At 44.9% G+C, this 20,495-nt stretch overlaps 1 protein-coding gene across 1 annotated transcript in view; it reads left to right on the top strand.

Annotated features, from left to right (window-relative positions):
- The window catches only part of mgat5 (alpha-1,6-mannosylglycoprotein 6-beta-N-acetylglucosaminyltransferase), a 101,831-nt gene that overhangs the window by 54,721 nt on the left and 26,615 nt on the right, over nucleotides 1-20,495 (top strand). Inside the window, exons 5-10 of the mRNA XM_079734640.1 lie at nucleotides 2,398-2,487; nucleotides 4,637-4,708; nucleotides 7,101-7,262; nucleotides 8,927-9,096; nucleotides 12,699-12,833; nucleotides 18,342-18,475. Of these exons, the coding sequence (XP_079590766.1) occupies nucleotides 2,398-2,487; nucleotides 4,637-4,708; nucleotides 7,101-7,262; nucleotides 8,927-9,096; nucleotides 12,699-12,833; nucleotides 18,342-18,475 (763 nt within the window). The remainder of the gene's footprint in view (nucleotides 1-2,397; nucleotides 2,488-4,636; nucleotides 4,709-7,100; nucleotides 7,263-8,926; nucleotides 9,097-12,698; nucleotides 12,834-18,341; nucleotides 18,476-20,495) is intronic.

Below are 20,495 nucleotides of genomic sequence, written 5' to 3' on the forward strand. Positions count from 1 at the left end.
TTTCTCCTCCAAACACGACGAGTTGAGTTTTTACCAAAAAGTTATATTTTGGTTTCATCTGACCATATGACATTCTCCCAATCCTGTTCTGGATCATCCAAATGCTCTCTAGCAAACTTCAAACGGGCCCGGACATGCACTGGCTTTAGCAGGGGGACACGTCTGGCACTGCAGGATTTGAGTCCCTGGCGGCGTAGTGTGTTAGTGATGGTAGCCTTTGTTACTTTGGTCCCAGCTCTCTGGAGGTCATTCACTAGGTCCCCCCGTGTGGTTCTGGGATTTTTGTTCACCGTTCTTCTGATCATTTTGACCCCACAGGGTGAGATCTTGCGTGGAGCCCCAGATCGAGGGAGATTATCAGTGGTCTTGTATGTATTCCATTTCCTAATAATTGCTCCCACAGTTGATTTCTTCACACCAAGCTGCTTACCTATTGCAGATTCAGACTTCCCAGCCTGGTGCAGGTCTACAATTGTGTTTCTGGTGTCCTTTTACAGCTCTTTGGTCTTGGCCATAGTGGAGTTTGGAGTGTGACTGTTTGAGGTTGTGGACAGGTGTCTTTTATACTGATAAGGAGTTCAAACAGGTGCCATTAATTCAGGTCACGAGTGGAGGACAGAGGAGCCTCTTAAAGAAGAAGTTACAGGTCTGTGACAGCCAGAAATCTTGCTGGTTTGTAGGTGACCAAATACTTATTTTCCACCATAATTTGCAAATAAATTCTTAAAAAATCAGACAATGTGATTTTCTGGATTTTTTTTTTCATTTTGTCTCTCATAGCTGAGGTTTACCTATGATGAAAATTACAGGCCTCTCTCGTCTTTTTAAGTGGGAGAACTTGCACAATTGGTGGCTGACTTAATACTTTTTTGCCCCACTGTATAGTGTATATACATTATAAAATACTGTGTGTGTGTGTGTGTCTCGCTGATAAGGTGCTATCACTCGCCCACCATCTTCTCAGCCAGGGCCAGTGCTCAGCTGATACTGTCAGCAAGTCTGCTCCACACATCCTGCCAAACACCGCATTCGCTCTCTCTCTTTGTCTCTCACTCCCTTTATCTTTCCCTCTCTATCTCTCGCTGACTCAACGTAGTTTGCGCTAGCCGACTCAAAGTATCTTGTCTCTCCTTTCTGCCTCTGTTTGTTTGACTTTGTTTCTTTATCTTCTAACACACATAGAACTCACACACACAGATTGAGTTACATGGCCGTCTCTCTCTAGGCACCTTGGCTATGTCCTAACACAGAGCGGTCCTACCTGCCCACACTGATCAGATCATCTATCTCCTGGGGTCTGTCCTCTCTCTCTCTCTCTCTCTCTCTCTCTCTCTCTCTCTCTCTCTCTCTCTCTCTCTCTCTCTCTCTCTCTCTCTCTCTCTCTCTCTCTCTCTCTCTCTCTCTCTCTCTCTCTCTCTCTCTCTCTCTCTCTCTCTCTCTCTCTCTCTCTCTCTCTCTCTGTGTGTGTGTATTTCTCTTTTTATGTCTGTCTCTCATGGTCTCCTTCCCTGTTTTGCTACCTCTCTCTTTCAATTGAATTCAGTTCAAACAAGCTTTATTGGCATGAAGAATTTACATTTACATTCTCAAAGCATTTATTCTCTCTTTCTATATTTTTAGCTAAGGAGCACAAAAAGGTAAAAAACTAAGTGAAGAACCTTTCTCAACGCTTCCCCACTAGATCTGCTTCCCATCGTTCTCTTCACTGTCCCCATTCTTCATTAAGATTTTGTTGATTTAATGTTTTATTTTAGCCTTGTCAGCTATCTATTAACCTTTGCCCAAGAGAACCTTGGCAGTGGTATCAAAGTGGGGTCCATTAGAGGGTTCTCCTTTTATCTCTTTATCAACAAGTTGTTGATAAAGAGAGTGAGGTTGATTTACAGCTTTTCTGCCTCAAGGTCACACTTAAGACTTTGAGGTTCAATCTGTCAGAGTTCCTCTTTGGGTTGGCGTAGCGCAATAAAAGAACATAGGGAGCGAGGCCGAGGGCCATGTTTTAAATCAATAATGTGGGTTAAATGTGCCAGCTCTGGTGCAGATGCTCTTGCCGGGTCCCATAGGCCATAACACTAGGTATGTATGTGTGTGTGTGTGTGTGTGTGTGTGTGTGTGTGTGTGTGTGACAATAAAACAATAAACAACAGTGAGAGATGCCCACTACCCCCACCTCTACCGTGATGACATGTCTCTGAATCCACCATAGAGTAACTTATCTGGTTTATAACCATACAGTTAAAAAATGAACAACGTTTTCTGTCATAAATGCAATATCAAAACTGTAGATTTTACCTTATTTCTCCCCCAACCAGTGGGGTTTGAACTAGTTTTTAGTTATTTTAAAATATGGCATTCTAACTGAACTGACCAATGCAGTGTCCTCCTCTTCCTCTCCAGTGGATGAAGGACATGTGGCGGTCTGACTCCTGCTACAACAACTACGGCGTTGATGGCTCCACCTGCTCCTTCTTCATCTACCTAAGCGAGGTCTGTCTGTCTGTCTGTCTGTCTGTCTGTCTGTCTGTCTGTCTGTCTGTCTGTCTGTCTGTCTGTCTGTCTGTCTGTCTGTCTGTCTGTCTGTCTGTCTGTCTGTCTGTCTGTCTGTGTGTGTCTGTTGGAAAGAGAATGCAGGTGTTGGTACATGAGAGTGTGGTTGTAATTGAGTGCTCATATGTGAATGAGTGAGTGGGAGTGTGTGAGTGGGAGAGTGTGGCTGCACTGTACTGAAAAGCTGATGCATGCAATTACCAAGGATAGCATTAGGCAATCCGTGCACAACAAATATTATCACAAAACTTCTCATGCACAGTGTTTCTGTGCTCTCCAGAGCAGTAATGTAGGCTGTGAGGAGAAAATCGTTAACACACATACACGTAAAGTGTAGCAGCACAATACGGATGACCACTGTGCACTAATGCTTTCTTTGCTCTCGTGCTCGTAAAGTGTTATCCTGCTTGCTCTGATATTTATTCTCCTGCACGTGGATATCTTTTTGGAACCAAGTGAGCTGGGCCTTGAAGATTGACAATACTTGAGTCTATAGAATATCAGACAAGGAAATATTAACATTAAGTACTGCATTTCTAGCGGTAGCTATGGTAACAATGATAGCAATTGTCGAATGTTGATGAAGGCTAATAAACCAGCGCTGTCGCTTTATTTGTATTTCTGTATTCATAAATAATAGAGAAGCAAAATAAAACGTGTAAAAGCCCCCTCCATGAGAAGTTTCCACGGCTATTTCTGGGGAATCTGAGAAACTAAAACTAAATGTTATAGGTTAGAGCAACCAATCACATTAAGGGATACAATGGCCAATCACATTAAGGGATACTTTGATGATATCACCCATATACAATGTACGTCATAAGTGCTAGGTGTACACCTCAATGCACATCTCGCAATACCATTAATTACGTAAACCATCACATACAAACAAAAAAGAAACCACAATCACATCCTCAACTCTATCAACCAATAGCTGAACTCTCTCTCCTCTGAGTGGAGAGCTGGTCACTGTCAAGGTCTCCCCAGCCTCTCATCGCTCCCATGGGTTAATTATTGTCCTGATGATGGATCACACAGCCAGGAAGAAAGGGACCAACGGGAGAGGCAGAGACGGAGAGAAGGAGAGAGGGGGACAGAAACACGGAGAGATGAAGACGTGCTCGAGAACAAAACTTACTTTCAGATTTTAATTTTATTTTAACATGTTTAACGTTTTATTTCATCATCAGGCCCTATTCTTTCTTTCTTTCTTTCTTTCTTTCTTTCTTTCTTTCTTTATAAGGTCAGGTAGCTAACCCATTAAATACTGCATTGGGAACTGAAAGTCTTGCAGTTAGCTGTGGGATGAGGAGCAGGGATAACCTGATTCTGAACACTTAGAGCAGATTCCCAGGCAGGCGTTTACACCTTTTGGCCGACTGCTCCTTTTCAGCAGTCAGCCCATTGTGGGACCTGCGTGGGGTCTTCGTAAAATACACTGTGATGGTGTGAGTGATTTAATGACCCAATACTTAAGTATTTAATATTACACATTTCTCCCAGTGACCAGCAGTGAGCTCAGCGTTGCCTCCCTACACGGTTAGAGAGCCAGGGGCTCAGCCCCCGTGTCACTCATCTGGAAGAGGTCTAAGAGCTAACCATTATTGATTTTGCAACAGCTGTTGCTATGATCGCTGTAGTACCCTTTAATTGCATCGTTTATTTTCATTAATTTGCCTTTTATTCATGTATGTGAAAAGATCTCCATTTCAATCAATTATTTTGTCAAGTTGATAAAGATGTTTTCTTTATTTAGATCTCAGATAAATGGAGGGAGAGTACTGTAGAACATATTGTTGAAAAACGCCCAATCTCCAAGATGGGACCATTCAGTCAAACATGCCAATGTTAAAATGCATATGCAGTGTGTGCGCTCAATGCCTCTTCAAGGTTCATCACATTGTTTACTTTCAATCCTTCATCTGGGGAATCAAAAAAAACACTGCATGACTAACCGTTACCCTTACCTAGGGGGGAAACAACAATATCACCCTGTCCATCCATATTTGTGTTTGCAGATGTCAAAACAAATCTGTAAACACACACACATACACTTTGATCCAATAAAAGTTTATGTGTTCTGTGACAGGTTGAGAACTGGTGTCCCCGTCTGCCCTGGAGAACCAAGACCCTGGCCCAGGAGCTGGACCGGAGAGGACAGGTAAACAACAACACATCATGTCCAGCTCAACACATCATGTTCAGCTACACACATCCACCTTTGAGAACAAGAAGACGGATGCGCTCTGTCGTGAAGCACTGTTTGCAAAGTGCGCAGGCATCCCACGCACAGTATTGGCATTGGTAGTCTCCGTTTGGCCGTAACGATGCTGTGGACGTTCCCACCCTGTCCTCACGATCTTCAGAGGGCTGCTACAAACCGTTTATGAGACATCGGCTCAGGTCCTTTGGGCACAGCAACTACACATGAGTCCGAGCAGCCCCCTTGTTGGTGCAGATATTACTTGCCATGGATGGTGTTCCCCTCTCATATCAATTACTAAAGACACAGCACTGCCAGGGGAGTCATGCTGATTGGACAAGAGAGGGCTGGTCAGACCCAATCAGAGAGGGAGTCCTAATTGAGCAGAAATGAGCGAAGCCAGACGATTTGCGGTTATGGGTTGTGTTTAAAATGGAGGATAATCTAGGAAGCCACACGTTGTATACACTACCTCTCCTTCAGTATCAAGTGGCAGCCATGTTTGCGAAATGTTTTGCTGTCTTATTGTCTTAATTATTTTATTTTCAACTGCAATTTAATTCCCGCCCATGGACATAAATGATTTCCCACCACTAGTTGCTATATCAGCCCTCCGTTATTGGGCGACGTTGAGCGCTCCTCCTCAATGCCGGCCCTTAGCGTGGTGCGCCACATCTCACATATGTGTCTGAGGTTGTGTGAAAGTTTGAAAGTCAAGCTGAAGGTTTCTTACTAATAAGCTTTGGTTGTCCCTTGGTGATATCCTGTAGCAGTAAGAAATGCTAATGGCGGCGTCCACGCTAGCAGGTGGTTAATGCGGTAATGCTACAGTGGTTTGGCTAATCCTCGCTTATCCCTTTCTGGCTCCCTGGTGGCTCATATTTTGCCTGGGCTGTCTGCTATGTAAATCTCAGATTCATTCCGCTTGTCCTTTCATCTGTACTCTTTATTCGGTTATTAGGATCTGTTTGCTCTCTTTCCGCCTTTCGCCCGCCGCTTGCCCCCTCTCTACTCCTAGCTCTTTTTTTCTCCTCTCTTCTCCTCTTCTCTCATTATCTTTCCGCTCCTCTATTCTCATACTTCCCCTCTCCTCTCCCTTTCTGTCTTCTCCATATACTCCCATCACCTCTCGTCTCCTCCTCTTCTCTCCTCTCTTCACCTCTTCTCTCATTATCTTTCCGCTCCTCTCTTCACATCTTTCCTCTCTCCTCTCCTTTTCTGTCTTCTCTGTATTCTCCCATCTCCTCTCCTCCCCTTATCTTTTCTCCCTGTTATCTTTATCCTTTCCTCTCCTGCTCTCCCTCCACTCCTCTTTTCCTCTCTTTTTCACTCTCCAATCTGCACTCTTGTCTCCCTCTCCTCTTCCCCCCCCACTTTTCCATCCCTCGCCCCTCTCTAATCCCTCTTCTCCTCTCCTCCTCTCTTCTTTCCTCCACCCTTCTACATCTCCTCTCTCTATTTTCCTCCTCTCCACTCATCTCCTCCTCTCCTATCCCTTCTCTCCTCTCCTCTTCCCCCTATCTTTCTCCATCCCCTCTACTCCTTTCCTCTCCTCCTCTCCCATCCCTCCTCTTGTCTCCTGCTCTCTCACCTCTCCTCCTCTGCCATCCCTCCTCTCCTCTCCTCTCCCATCCCTCCTCTCATCTCGTCTCTCTCCTCTCCTCCTCTCCTCGACGCCCTCTCACTAATGATGCATGATGAGAACTTCCAAATTCTCCCCAACACAGTCCCCTCCTCTCTGCTTTAACAAGGAGCTGCCACACACACAACAACATCCTATCTCTCTCTGTCAATCTCTGTTCTACTGTTCTACTGAATGGGCCGCATTGGTTTTATATGCTGAGATGCATAATTTACCTGTATTTTACATTTGGAATCAGTTCTTCTACATTCTCTTTATCGATGAAGTTTTGTGAAAAGGTCATTCATTGGAAGAGGCAGTCGGTCATTTAGCAGAATCGCTTCGCCTCACCTACAGAAATCCTTGGGAAACTCGGATAAGCCAACTGATTATTTTTACACCACGCAAAAGTCACCAGAAATCAGGCATCATGGAGCCGCATGTATAAAAATATAGTGCATGCGATTGGACGATCAGTCCAGTCTTGCCTGACGACTCAGATTCGACCATGCAAATTCTTAGGCTAGGACATCCTTAATACTTATTCCTTAAACAATGTTGCGTAATACAGCTTCAATAATAATACATAAATAAGATACAAGATATAAGATGGTAAATTATAAAATCATACAATAAAACTCAATCGTGATCCAAAAGGAAGGCTGAAAGCATCACGACCCCATTCCCATCGTAACGCTCTGTTCCCACGTCGGTCTGTCTGTCCCCCAGACGGAGGTCCGGACCAGCTTCGAGGAGCTGCACCGCGTCATGTCCCGGCGGGAGGAGTTCCGCTGGATGATGCTGCGGATCAAGCGCATGGCTGAACCCTGGCTGTCGGCCGCGCGCTCCCTCGCCTCCAAGCAGGACCTCGGCAAGCGCCACAGGAAGAAGGTGTGTGCGTGTGTGTGTGTGGTGGGGGGTGTTTGCATGTCTTTGTTTTACGTGTGTGTGTGGTGCAGCGTTTTCCATGTATTTGTGTTTTAGTTGTGCCTGGTGGAGGATTTGCTTGTCTTTGTGTTGTATGTGTGTGCGGTGGGGGGGTTTGCATGTCTTTGTGTTTAACGTGTGTGTGTTGGGCAGTGTTTTGCATGTCTTAGCATTCTGCATCTCTGTGTCCGGATGTGTGTGCACTTCTAATGTGCGTCTGATGGTTTCTTTGTGTGTTTGTGTGTCCGTGCATTTTGCGTGTTTGCAATTGTTTAATGGGGGTGTATTCAGCAGTGTGTGTGCTGGTATATTTGTGTGGAATTTCACGCCGATATGCTCAGATATACCTTGTGGAGAACAGTTTATCCATGCACTTCTTTGACCGTTGTCCACAGAATAGTGGGCCACTTGCAAAATAATGATGTATCAGTTTGGCTCATCGTAAGGTATACACACACACTTGCTCCACTCGTCCTCATTGGCTGCGTGGGACTATAATAATCTATGTTTTTTCTGTATCTTTATACAGAGCCACTCCTCTTTTTGGTGTGCCTCCAGGCCTTCTCTCTGTCCCCTGTGGCATTCTGTCTATCCATCCTCTCTAATCTCTGTCCATCACTATCACTCTTTTCTGAATGGTTGGTCACTAACCTCAACATGAGGCCTTTATTTCGTTAGTCCCCTTGCTATGAGAATACATGGAAAACGTCAAGTTAAAAGCATGGTATAGTCTCTTATCTCCCCCTGGCTGGTTTACTTAGTGTACCGCACAGCTGTCAGCCATTCACAACAACACGTGTCACAACACAAAAGCTCGCTGAGGGGCCTAGACTACTGTGTGTTTTGCCATGTGCTTAAGTGTGTGGCCTCTGTGTGCGTGTGTGTGTGTGTGTGTGTGTGGGTATGGGTGTGGGTGGGTGGGTGAGTGGGTGTGACGGACCCCCACTCTCCCTCACGCTGTAGTGTGTTCTTACACACAGGGACTGTAGAAACTCTCATTCTCTTTGGCCTAGAGGCCACTCATCAGCTTCCCAATCTCTCCCTCGTGCTTTGGCTATCTCGCGTTCTCCTTTCTATACCTCCCCTTCTTTGTATGTTGTCCTCTTTCTCCATCTTTGTACATAGCTCTTAATCTCGATGCCTGCCCATGCCGCTCCCTTTCTCTTTGCTCTCTTCTCTCTTTCAGAGTGGAGAGGAGAGGAACAGTGTTAGTCCAGCATGGGATAAACATATGTTCGGCTCACAACACTAATTATGCCTCATGCTACATGCTACTGTCATGTACCAGGGCTGCATAGTGGACTAAACTAGTGAAGATGAGTCTACTACCTGGACCCTGGCACATAACAGAGCAGACCCATCATTAGTGTTCTGAGCCACACCTGTGTTGCTCATACTAAGACCCCCCAGTGAAAAGGGTCTAATCCACCGTGTAATGTGTGTCCTGGGGGTACATCAAACCCAAACAACACAACAGTAGAAGACTCTGGTATCGTGTGTTCAACGTCTCTCTCTCTCTCTCTCTCTCTCTCTCTCTCTCTCTCTCTCTCTCTCTCTCTCTCTCTCTCTCTCTCTCTCTCTCCCTCTCCCTCTCCCCCTCCCTCCCTCCCTCCCTCCCTCCCTCCCAGATCCTGGTGCACCTGGGCCTGCTCACCAAGGAGTCAGGTTTCAAGATTGCGGAGAACGCCTTCAGCGGCGGGCCCCTAGGGGAGCTGGTGCAGTGGAGCGACCTCATCACCACCCTCTACCTGCTGGGCCACGACGTGCGCATCTCCGCCTCCCTGGCCGAGCTCAAAGAGTGAGTACTGCCGCAGACCTGTGCTAGCTAGGACTGGGCTAGGGCTGTGCTCGCTAGCATTGCGCTAGGGCTGTGCTCGCTAGCACTGCGCTAGGGCTGTGCTCGCTAGCACTGGGCTAGGGCTGTGCGAGCTTGCACTGGGCTAGGGCTGTGCGAGCTAGCACTGCGCTAGGGCTGTGCGAGCTTGCACTGGGCTAGGGCTGTGCGAGCTTGCACTGGGCTAGGGCTGTGCGAGCTTGCACTGGGCTAGGGCTGTGCTGGCTTGCACTGGGCTAGCTTCTGTCGAGTGTTCTTGCTAAGGTGTCAGATAGCCTTTCCTATATTCTTGGATCCTTGTCCTCTAGAGCTACTCCTTGTTATCTGTTTTGTTCTGTTACGTATTTTAAGCACATGGGCTACCATACATAGCCACTAGGAAGTAGGATCGAACACATAAGCTGCCCACACATAGCCACTAGGAAGTAGGATCGAACACATAAGCCGTAATTACTATACATAGCCACAAGGGGGGCAGGACCCGACATATAAGCTGCAATAACTATTCCAGCCACAGATGGCAGCACCTTTAGACAGGTGAGGGGGGCGGAGCCAATACGTCACATAGGCCACGCCTACTCGGTATTAAAGCAGGGCCTGGAGCCAACAAAATCAGAAACATCCGGCAGTCCATACTTGGGAGTTAGATACAGAGGCCTGCTGTTTGTCGCTCACACGCGTGTCCATACAATTCCCCACCTTTTGCTTCATCGTTACCATACCGAAATACTTTAACAAATAAAGTGAGTTAAAAGCGATCCGGATTGGACTACTTTCTTAAAGAACGCGGCAGTTCCAGAGAAATGGTCTCAAAGAGAAACGTTTGCTAGCGGGGAGGCTTTCAGAGGGGTATTTGAATGGGTGTATTTCTATGATCGTCAGTCCTCACTGTGTCGTTTTGAAAGCTTAATAAACACTTTTTCTAACAACGTTGGTGTCACACTTAAAAAACGCTTAAAACTAGAAAATTACGTTACTGGGCCACGTTACTAGGTTCGTGGGGAGCGGTGAAATCAAGCATAGAAATAAAGACTGGGGACAGGGTTTATATTAAGTTTCTATTAAGTTGTTTTTAAATTAGTCTCTTATGTTCTGCTAAATGAATATTAAATAAATGTAATATTAATTAAAGAGTTTGTACAACTATATTTGTTCAGCTAAATAAATAATAAATATATTAAATATTCTATAAATGTTCTATTAGTTAAAGAGTTTGTACAACTACATTTGTTCTGCTAAATAAATATTAAATATATTAAATATTGAATAAATGTTCTATTAATTAAAGTGTTTGTACAACTATATTTGTTCTATTTGTTTTGTTCTAGTTTGTTTCCTATATATTCTTTTTACAGGTGATTATGAAAAGTGAAAAATGTGTGATCAAAATGTGTTTACAATCAACTGTGTGTACAAATGTGTATGCAAACAACAACAATCTAATATGTTTCTAACAATGTCTCTGTTCAATGTCCAATGTTCAAACCGTATAGATAATTCGGCTTGTCATATGGATTCCGTTGGGTAGGCTCTTCGGGTTGCCATCAAAGTTCAGTTCAAGTGAAGTCCTACGTTCGCGTGCGCTGTCCAGACGTGCAACACAGACGTGGTTCTAGGATCTTTTTTCAGGGTTTCAAAAAACCTGACCTGCACAACAGGCCGTACATAAAATAAATAAGACAGTTCACCGATCACCGATAGAAATTCTCTCTCGTTTTACATGGCTATGGTGGAGGAATGCTATTTCTCCCGCCGCAGACTGTATTACCATGGTAACATAAATCTAACTGACAACCAACACTCGACTATTCAAATTATTCACAAATGTAAAACAATAGGGATTAAAAAGTTTCCCTACCCTTTGTAACATAAAACATATATAACATTAAGTCATGCATAAAACAACGTAAACATATTCCAAACTGAGTTGAAGTGAGTTAATTGTGACGGTTTATCTCGCTAGTATATTAGTATATTACGCATACCTTCATTCAACCTGGTGTACCGGTACTCATACATTAGGTCAAAACTCACCAAAACAGTCTTTCAGCCCTCGTTTTTTCTACAGATACGAGGTTGTTATACAAACAGACTCTCGACTTGAGATTGAAAGACGACAACTAATATCAATTATACAGTTTAGATCGACACGTGCCTCTGATTTTGTGTCTGAATCGTTTAACAGTTCTTCAAGCTCGTCTGAAGAAAGACGTCTTAAAGGGGCAGTGCCGTTATTAAAGGGATGGTGATAAAAACTTTTCTAGATCTTTTAATATATAAAATGGTAAATGTATTTGTTATCAAATAAGTTATCTATTAATGTATATACTGTTTAATATTTAATATTTGAGACTCAATTTGAGCTATGGGTTAAATCGGGGTCCAGACAGGATGTTTTAGCTTTTCTTAGCACAGGGAGACTACTGTGGGGGACTACTACTCTGTCTACTTTACTACTGTGGGCCCAGTTTTTGTTCAACATAAACCAATTACACACTCGCTGATCTCCAGCATGTTCTGCAGCAACATGATTGGTCGAAACAAATATGAAGCAAAAGTAAGTGAAACACCCCACCCACCCAGTTTTGAGCTGATCGATTTTTCCTCTTCTGTACCTCCACAGCCGCAATATTGATCGTAAGTGTCGCATATCCAGACGCTTTGGATCAAATTGCCCTCTAAATGACTATTGTAGATCTGACTTTTACTTGGTCATGCATATCTAATACCGTCTCGTAAAACCCCAAAATTTATTCAGATTCTTATGTTTGTAGCGTCAGCATTGTAAACCCAAACTACTTCTACCTTAACCCATATACTATACCAAGGCCATACAAAAACAGAAAACAAGGATCAATAATAGAGGTGGTAAACCTTGAGGTGAAACCACATGGTAGAGGGTGGGAAACAAGGGGACGGGATTATCATGAACAAGAGAAGAGTGTTATCAAAACTCAACAGGGCCATTCTGTGGCCCATTGGCAGATGCACTCTGAATCACTTGGCATGATGGTTTTATCCCAAGGCCACGGTGTTTATGGGCGTAAACAAAAGCCTCTCTGCTCCACTTCTGCTAGGTTCAGACACAGCACTCACAGACACACATACTTGGAAATGTGTGGATGTTCTGGTTACTATGTGTTTACCACCCCTAGAGTTCACCACCCCTCCGACGCACTTATTGTATGTTGTACGTCCTGGCACTTTATGTACACCCTTATTTTATGTTGTACGTCCTGGCTCTTAATGTACGCACTTAATGTATGTTTTACGTCCTGGCACTTAAGGTACGCACTTATTGTATGTCGTACTTAGTTATAGTCCTTGGCATTGTGTATTCCTAGCTATCTTTGTTGTATACAGGGAATGGGTTTACCTAGCAATTGTTGTTGCTTGGCACTTGGTTCTATGAACATCCTTACTGTACCGACAGCGATATATTGTTGTTTCTCTTTCTTCTGACAAATGTAATTATTGTAGGTTGCTTTGGATAAAAGCGTCTTCTAAATGTAAATGTTTATGGTTCTTCCGCACCTACCCCCTACCCGCCTGCGCCACGCCCCCAGGATCATGCGCCGCGTGATGGGGAACAAGTCCAGCTGCCCCACCCAGGGGGACAAGGTTGTGGAGCTCATCTACATCGACATCGTGGGGCTCACACAGTTCAAAAAGACCCTGGGGCCCTCCTGGGTCCACTACCAGTGAGTATACTGGTTTATATTAGATAAATCATCATCATATTATACTGGTTTATATTAGATATATCATCATCATCATAATCATATTATACTGGTTTATATTAGATACATCATTTATCATCACGACCAGTGAGTGATCATAATATACTGGATTATATACTGGTTTATATTAGATATATTGTGTATATGACAATAGCCAATAGAAAATTAAAAATATATCTAAAGGTACATCTTATGTCATGTATTTGTATTTTCGCTTTATTAAATCACATTATACTAGTAATAATAAACATTTTGTATAGCACGTATGTTATAGCAAATGTGAAAAAACGCATGTCACAAAGTAATTTCCATGATACATTCAACCAAGATAAAGTAGTGACCCAATGATGCTATTGTATACATTAGTAAGATATACTTGGTGTTTCACTAACAAAACAAACTTAAGATGAGAAGCACGGTGGTTTGATATCATGTTGGTCAATGCCCTTTGTTCTTGCAATACACACGCACACACGCGGCCACACACACAAAACACTTCTGTGACCTAGTTACGAGTGTGTTTGAGCTGCGAAGTTCAGTAGTAGGGGAAGAAGGAGCTGGGAGATGTGATCTAGGGTCCCTGTTGTATAGTGCTTTTGAAACATCAATTTCACCTTCCACCAGAAGTAACCTTCAATTTTTCATATATTGTTTGTGCCAATTTGGTGTCTTGACATGAGTTTAATAATAGCGCGGCTCACCAAAGCCATGTCAGAAAAACGTGATCTCCCGCTTCCCTTTGGCGTGTCTACCTGATAGAATCTTCTAGAATGTACTTCTGCTCGCTTCGACGCTAAGTCCCAACATCATCCAGAGAGTAACGCATCCTCAGCGATGGACCAAAGAAGGCGACATTAACCATAACCTTGACCCTGCTTATTCCTCAGAGTTGGAGTCTGTGGCAGGGCCTCTGATCCTGTGACCTAGGTCACTCGTCTGTCTAGGGTCTGGCCCTCTGACCCTGCCTATGACCTGGGTCACTCGGTCTTTCTTGGGTCTGGCCCTCTGTTGTCATCCTTTATAACCTCACAACTCTTTGCTTCAGATAAGCTTCCCTAGCATCTAAAGCTAACTCTGAGGTATGACCAATCACACTCTTGACGCTTCAGACCAAAGCACACGGCCGTCACGGGGAGGAAATTGTTTGTGTGGCGCTATAAATAAAGAGGTGAACCTGGCGCTCCATATGCCCAGGGCGTTTACCCTTCCCTCCTCGACTGCCAGCGACATCGCCGTCTCCTGTCTCGCCGCAGGCCCCCAGCCGACTGCAGACGGACTTTTCCGGGCTCTAATCTGTACAGGCGGATGTGTTGTTGTGGTTGTTGTTTTTAATCAAGCTAACAGTACCAGCGGTGGAGTGACGATGTGCTGAGGCTGCTAACGGCTCCTCCGCGTGGCCCCTGAAGGAAAACACTGCATAGTTTTTATCTTTGTGTTTTTTTAGCTGTCTATTTCTTCTCTTTGATGGTGATTCTTCTTGAAGGCTCAAGCCTCTTCCTTTATTTCTTAATTTGTGGTTTGATGATTCCGCCATTGAAGGCTTTATTCTTTTGATTTGATGTTCTCTTTTTTAATGACGTGTAACCACGTGCGTTGAAGTGGGAAATGAACCCCACAGGAACACTGACCTACGTATTGGGGACACACGGGACTCTGTAGACATGACCCTGACATACCAAGGTGTGTATAGATGTGAAGCTTAACAATGGCATCGTAAAACGTGGATAGAAAACAGGAACCCAACCCCTGTCTACACTAAGTTCATCTGGACCGAGAGTCCAAGTGATAGAGCAGAGGTTGTGTAGGGCAGAGATTGGGCAGCGTATGGACCTTATGAATGAACTTGATCTAAAGTTGTAGCAGTTAGTCGATTACCCATTGTAAAAAGGTCCAAGCTATACGCCACCTATGTGGCTGCCACGCTCCAGCTAGGTGACTTTAACTGGGCTCCTCCAAACAGGACGCAGGGTGGTGATGTTGAATCCGGTTTATTGCATGTATGTTGCCATGCAGTAGATCTGAGTGTGTGTGTGTACTGAGGGCTGGTTTAACCTGTTCAAACTCATTATTCAATGTGCAACAGGTGTGGCGCGAATACTAAACAGCTCCTAAAGCAGAGAAAACAATAAGTCACTGATGTAGAACCATTGCACCGAGATAATCATTATGAAATATTTGATCAGCTGAAAGGTTGTGGGGGCGAACCGAAATGTCCCCAGTCGACCGATGGGCACTCTTTTTTTTCTCCTCCCTTCTCTCTCTGTTCCCCCTCTCCTTCGCACCTGTCTCAGCCTCCCCATGGCCCCCCTCTTCAACGCGTGTGTCTCTTTGGTTCGCTGCCTCTGTCCCTAATGGGGAATCTTCCCCCTGACAGCTATGAGTATGAATTCCACGCTGTCAGGCCCTGCTTGACGTCGTCCTCTGGGTCCCATTTTTCTCTGTACTCTCAAAAAGGCAGACAGGGAATAAATGTCCTCAGGAATCACAACAGCAGTGGATTTATGTCCAGGCCAGCCTGGTGCGTGCTATACGACGCAGCACAATGTGCAGGAGAGCAGTGCTAGGTTATAAATGGCCTTTTGTTAGCTATTGTTTTTCCGGAGCGAGGAAAGAGGAAAAATAAGTCCTCTGTGTGAAGTACTCACTAGGGTCGATTTATCACACTGCTTTCTGCACCTCAAAATAATCAAAAGCCCTCACGTAGCAGGAACTGCAGTGCGTGACGCGGGCACCCAGAGGAGGTGAAGAAACAGCCAGGCATATGAGGAAGTCACCGTCAGTGCTTCTAGCGATACTCGCTGTATTGATCTTTATGGTCAGGCCTTCTTCCCCCCCTCCGTTCTCAAATCGTCCTCCCTTCTGCATTTGTCTCTTCTGGTCCATCGTGTTGGTTTCTCTGGTTCCTGTTTTGTCTTGGTTCCTCTGCTGATGTCCTCTTTATTTGCTACCTTCCTCCTGCTTTGCGTGCCTTCACCCTCTCTTTAATTCCTCCTTGTGTGTTGAACACACTGCTCTGTGATCCGGTTTGTTCTCCGCTCTCTGAAGTGTTGATGTCTGAGCTGTGCACCAGGGATAGCAGTTCAGCGATAGAAACTGAGCCGTTGTGTGATGATGGCTTCATATCAGGGCCTCCTGAAGTCAGCCTCAGCGACTTTACACGCCATGAAACAGGAATTTGTTTCAGAAACAGTTTTTGCGATCCAACAACATCGTCGGATCGCAAAAAACAATTTTTTTGGGTCTGGGGCAGGGGCGTCACTAGGTTTTAAGGACAGGGGGGGCTTAGCCCCCAGGAGATGAACAGAATGTGAGCGAACGTTTAATTTCACAAACAGCTAACAAAAACTGAGAAATTACAACCTAGGTTGCAGGGAAAACGTGGACTGGATTTCAGTGATGTGGGCGTGCTCTATATGAACAAGTGGAATGGACTCGATAACGACGCACTGACTCTGACTCTCTACCGCTTCCATAAGGGAAACTAAGATTTATGATCACATTTAAGTTAATAGTAACTGGTTATATGATTATTTATCTAAACTCAAATTCTCGCCACATTATATTGAATTTGTCTGCACTTTTTTGTAAAAAAATAAAATAAAATAAAAATATTTATAAATGAACATAAAATTATTTAGGGGGGCTTAGGAATATTTTAGGGGGGCTGAAGCCCCCCTAAAATAGGCCTAATGACGCCACTGATCTGGGGGATGGCTGTTAGTTTGGCATCAGGTGGTTCTTGGCCTCTATCTGTTCGAACAAGACAGGGAGCTACTTTGCACAACGCCCCCCTCCCCCTTCTTAACTGAAGGGATGATTCACCTACTGCCCGCCAACTCTGCCCCACTGAAGTCAACTTTGTTTTCTTTTTCCAATGATTATTTAGACAAACTGCTCGTCTCTGACAAACTGCTCATCGTCTCAGCTTGTCTCAAACGTACCCAGTCACACTTCAGCAACAACATTTTTCTCTAAAGCCCTACTCTGGCCACATAGTGGGGGAGAGGTGGGATTGTAGTTCTTGTGTCAAGGGTAGACTAGGTTTGATACCCCCAAAGTCCTCCACTTGGCAGCTTATGTCCTCTCTGTTTTGTGGGTCCTCAACAAAATAGGGTCCGCAAATCCATGCTCCAGAAGAATTCTGGGTAAGATTTCCCAGAATCCTCCCCCACCACCTATATCCTTACCCTACTCTTGTTCGGAATCGTCCAGCAAGATGTCTCCCCTCCCCCATCCCCTGCTCTGTAATGACCATATCCATCTATATTCACTGCCGAGTTCCCGCCTGGGTCAATAAACTATTATCTTTTCTTAACTAAATGACTACTCAGTTGAACATTTTCCCTAATTCCCTTTTCAACACCCGGCACCCCTCTCATACACTCACACACACTTGCACACATGCATCCACCCTACACTCTGGAGGCCGCAGGCCCCGTGGCAACCGGCTAGATGTACACCCAAGGCATTGTTTTTCTTTTGCATCCCGCTAGTTAGCAAAAGCTCTAGCTAGCCACTCTGTCTCGGACGCTGGCGGTTGTGTCAATTGGGGAGCGCTTGTTTTTCACTGCCACTGCTGCTGCTGTTCCAACCTCTCCATTATAATAGCTTCATTCTGCAAAGCTTAATTTCTCTCTCACTCGCTTGTTCTCACGCTCTCGTTATCTCTCTTTCTCTCTTGTTCTCTCTCTAGTTCACTCTCGTTCTCTCTCTCGTTCTCTCTCTCTCGTTCATTCCCCTGCAGAAGTCTCACTGCCATCTGCGGATCATCTGCCAGTGGGGGACAGAATGTGAGAGTAACAGGAGGGACAGAGATATGTGGACTGTGAGGGAGAGAGGGAGGGATAGGGCGAGTGGACAGGGTGGGCGAGAGTGTGCTCTTTTGTTCCGGATGATCATCATCAGACCTTGCAACTTTCACCATTCCAATGTTGAACCACACATTTTTTCGAACTTTGTATCGAATGTCATGGCAGGAGAATTTAACCATAACCAGGTCCTACAAGCAGCATTCCGCCAGCACACACACACACACACACACACACACACACACACACCAATGCAAAGAAATGTGCAGTCTAAAATAATACTGAGAATTAAGGTGGTCAACATACACGCACATGCAGGCACATACATATGCATGCACACGCAGGCACATATGCACACTCATATGTACACACATACGTATACACATACGTATGACAATGTGATTATGAAGAGATAATAGAGCAGATTAGATGGTTGGCTGAATTGTGGGTAGAATGTTTAACATGTATACTCTGTGATGCCGTAACACCTGCGATATGAAGTGCAAGATGACATTTAAAACAAATTGCTTAAGGGTAAACACAGTCTATTCATGTGTGAAGAGCTAATCTGCAAACAACTTAAGAACACTATGAACACATTCCAATGATGTCATGTTCACTCTGAAGTGTGTGTGTGTGTGTGTGTGTGTGTGTGTGACAGGTGCATGTTACGGGTGCTGGATTCCTTCGGCACGGAGCCAGAGTTTAACCACGCCCACTACGCCCAGTCCAAGGGCCACAAGACTCCCTGGGGGAAGTGGAATCTGAACCCGCAGCAGTTCAACACCATGTTCCGTAAGTCTTAAGGCTCGGGTCCAGCCCCATTAACTTGGGTCCCATGTTTATTTTGAGTCGTTAAATAAAAAATATAGTATTCATCAATGAGCAGCGAGGTGGTTTAGGAATAATTTCTCAAAGATGCCAACAGGTTGATGGGAACCGAACCGAGAACCCAAAGGCTGGGAATCAAACCCAAACATAAATGCAGATGCATTTAGAGTTCAACAGTGTCCTAAACCAGAAACAGCCCCCTCATGCTCTCTTTGCTCCTTAATAGCATGTCTCTGGTTAAAGGGACCTACTCAATGACTTGCTCAATGAATGGCCAAAAGACACACAATGCAATCCACCTGGTAAAAACTGATTTGCCTTAACCCTCGCTTCGGAGAACGCTGCTTAATGACTAGATCGAGAAAAGGTGAAAGCAATTTCACTTTGTCTTAAACGTGGGACAAGAGCAACAAGAAAATACTCTTTATCCGTCACACTCCTGGTCACACTCTGCAACAGGAGTCAACTGTCCCTCCCTCCCTCCCTCCTCACAGTGAGCTTAATGCCTGGTGAATAAAGGCTTGTGGTTGTGTAGTTGTGATGAGGAGCTGGCGGTGGGTGGTTGTGGTGGACGGTGGGGTCGTGTTCCTTCAGGATGGCAGCGAGCCGTTCCCCCTGGGTACTGACCTTTCCCCCCCGGCCGGACAAAGCAGTGAAACGCTATCCCTCTTGCCGGTCCGCACTTCTTTCTTTAAAGAAACGATCCGGGGCCAGAGCGACCCGGAGCCTCGGCCACACCCCCCACACCCACACACCTGAAAGGGCTCTTTGTGTGCTGAATAAGGCTACGTCTTTCCCAGAAGACACCCTGGAAGTCCATTTGAAGAGCAGCGGGGTTAGATGATATCGTGGTGAAAACAAGTGCAGGGCCCGTGTTGGCAGAGGGCTGAACACACCGGGGCTTTGCCTTCCGCTGTGTGACCTGTGGTCTTTTGTGCCTGCTGACTCTGGGTTTCCTCCGTCTCAGTGTGTCGTGAGCTGGTCCTTCTCTTCCAGTCCCTTCAGCCTTAATTATTAGTACGTGTTGCCGATCGGGGCTCCCCTGTTGTGGCACTCGTACTGTTATGCCTCCACTGTGGTTGGGTAACCCATTTAGACATGTTGGTTGTGTTGTGCTTGAAAGGCAAGTGGTGTTAACGTGAGCCAAATAATGAGATTAAAGCTGCTGTAGGTATGATTTGTTGTAAAAGAGAAGGGAAAAGCTGATTTACAATGTAACAAACAAACCCAACAAACAACAAACAAACATTGAACGGCATTGAACATTGTGATTGAACGGCAAGATGAATACCCCGAATCAATCATAAATGAGCTGGGAGCGGACTAACGTCTAAAAGTCTCATACAGAGGCAGCACAGATATCCCTTCACAGCATTTTACTCACTATTATGGATGATGGATGACATTTGTAACAAATGACACTCAAATCAAACTCTTAAATCGTATCTACAGCATATTTTTGATTATAACAATAGTACAGTCTTTGTTTCCTTCTTCTCTTATGCATTCATTATTATTTGACATATGCATTTGCTTGTTTGACCCCATAGTCACCAATGCAGTTAAATCACCTTAAAACAATCCCTGATAATTTGGTACTGAGATGGCCGAAATCATACAACATGGTGATCCATCAGGCCTACCTAACTTGTGAGTGTGGCCAGGGTCATTTATCCTCCTTTTGGATTGGTCCATTTGTCTTTTTGCGGGGCCATACATCTCAGGGAGTTCACAGGGAACATGGAGTACCTGGTCCCCAGCCAAATGGACAAGACAAGGCCAAACCAGCCTCGTTTATCTAATTCAGTTAGCCTCGCGTGTAGCGGAGACATTACCTTGTGTTCCAACGTGCTATGCATCTCAATCAGCCCTAATGTACAAATTGCAGTAAGTAATTTATAAATCATGACGCTGCAAGAAAATAAAAGAATATCTTTTAGCACTTCGCCTTTTTTCGAACCACATCCACTGGCTAGGGGATGGA

The sequence above is a fragment of the Pollachius pollachius genome (assembly GCF_949987615.1).
Source record: "Pollachius pollachius genome assembly, chromosome: 4".
Lineage (NCBI taxonomy): Eukaryota > Metazoa > Chordata > Actinopteri > Gadiformes > Gadidae > Pollachius > Pollachius pollachius.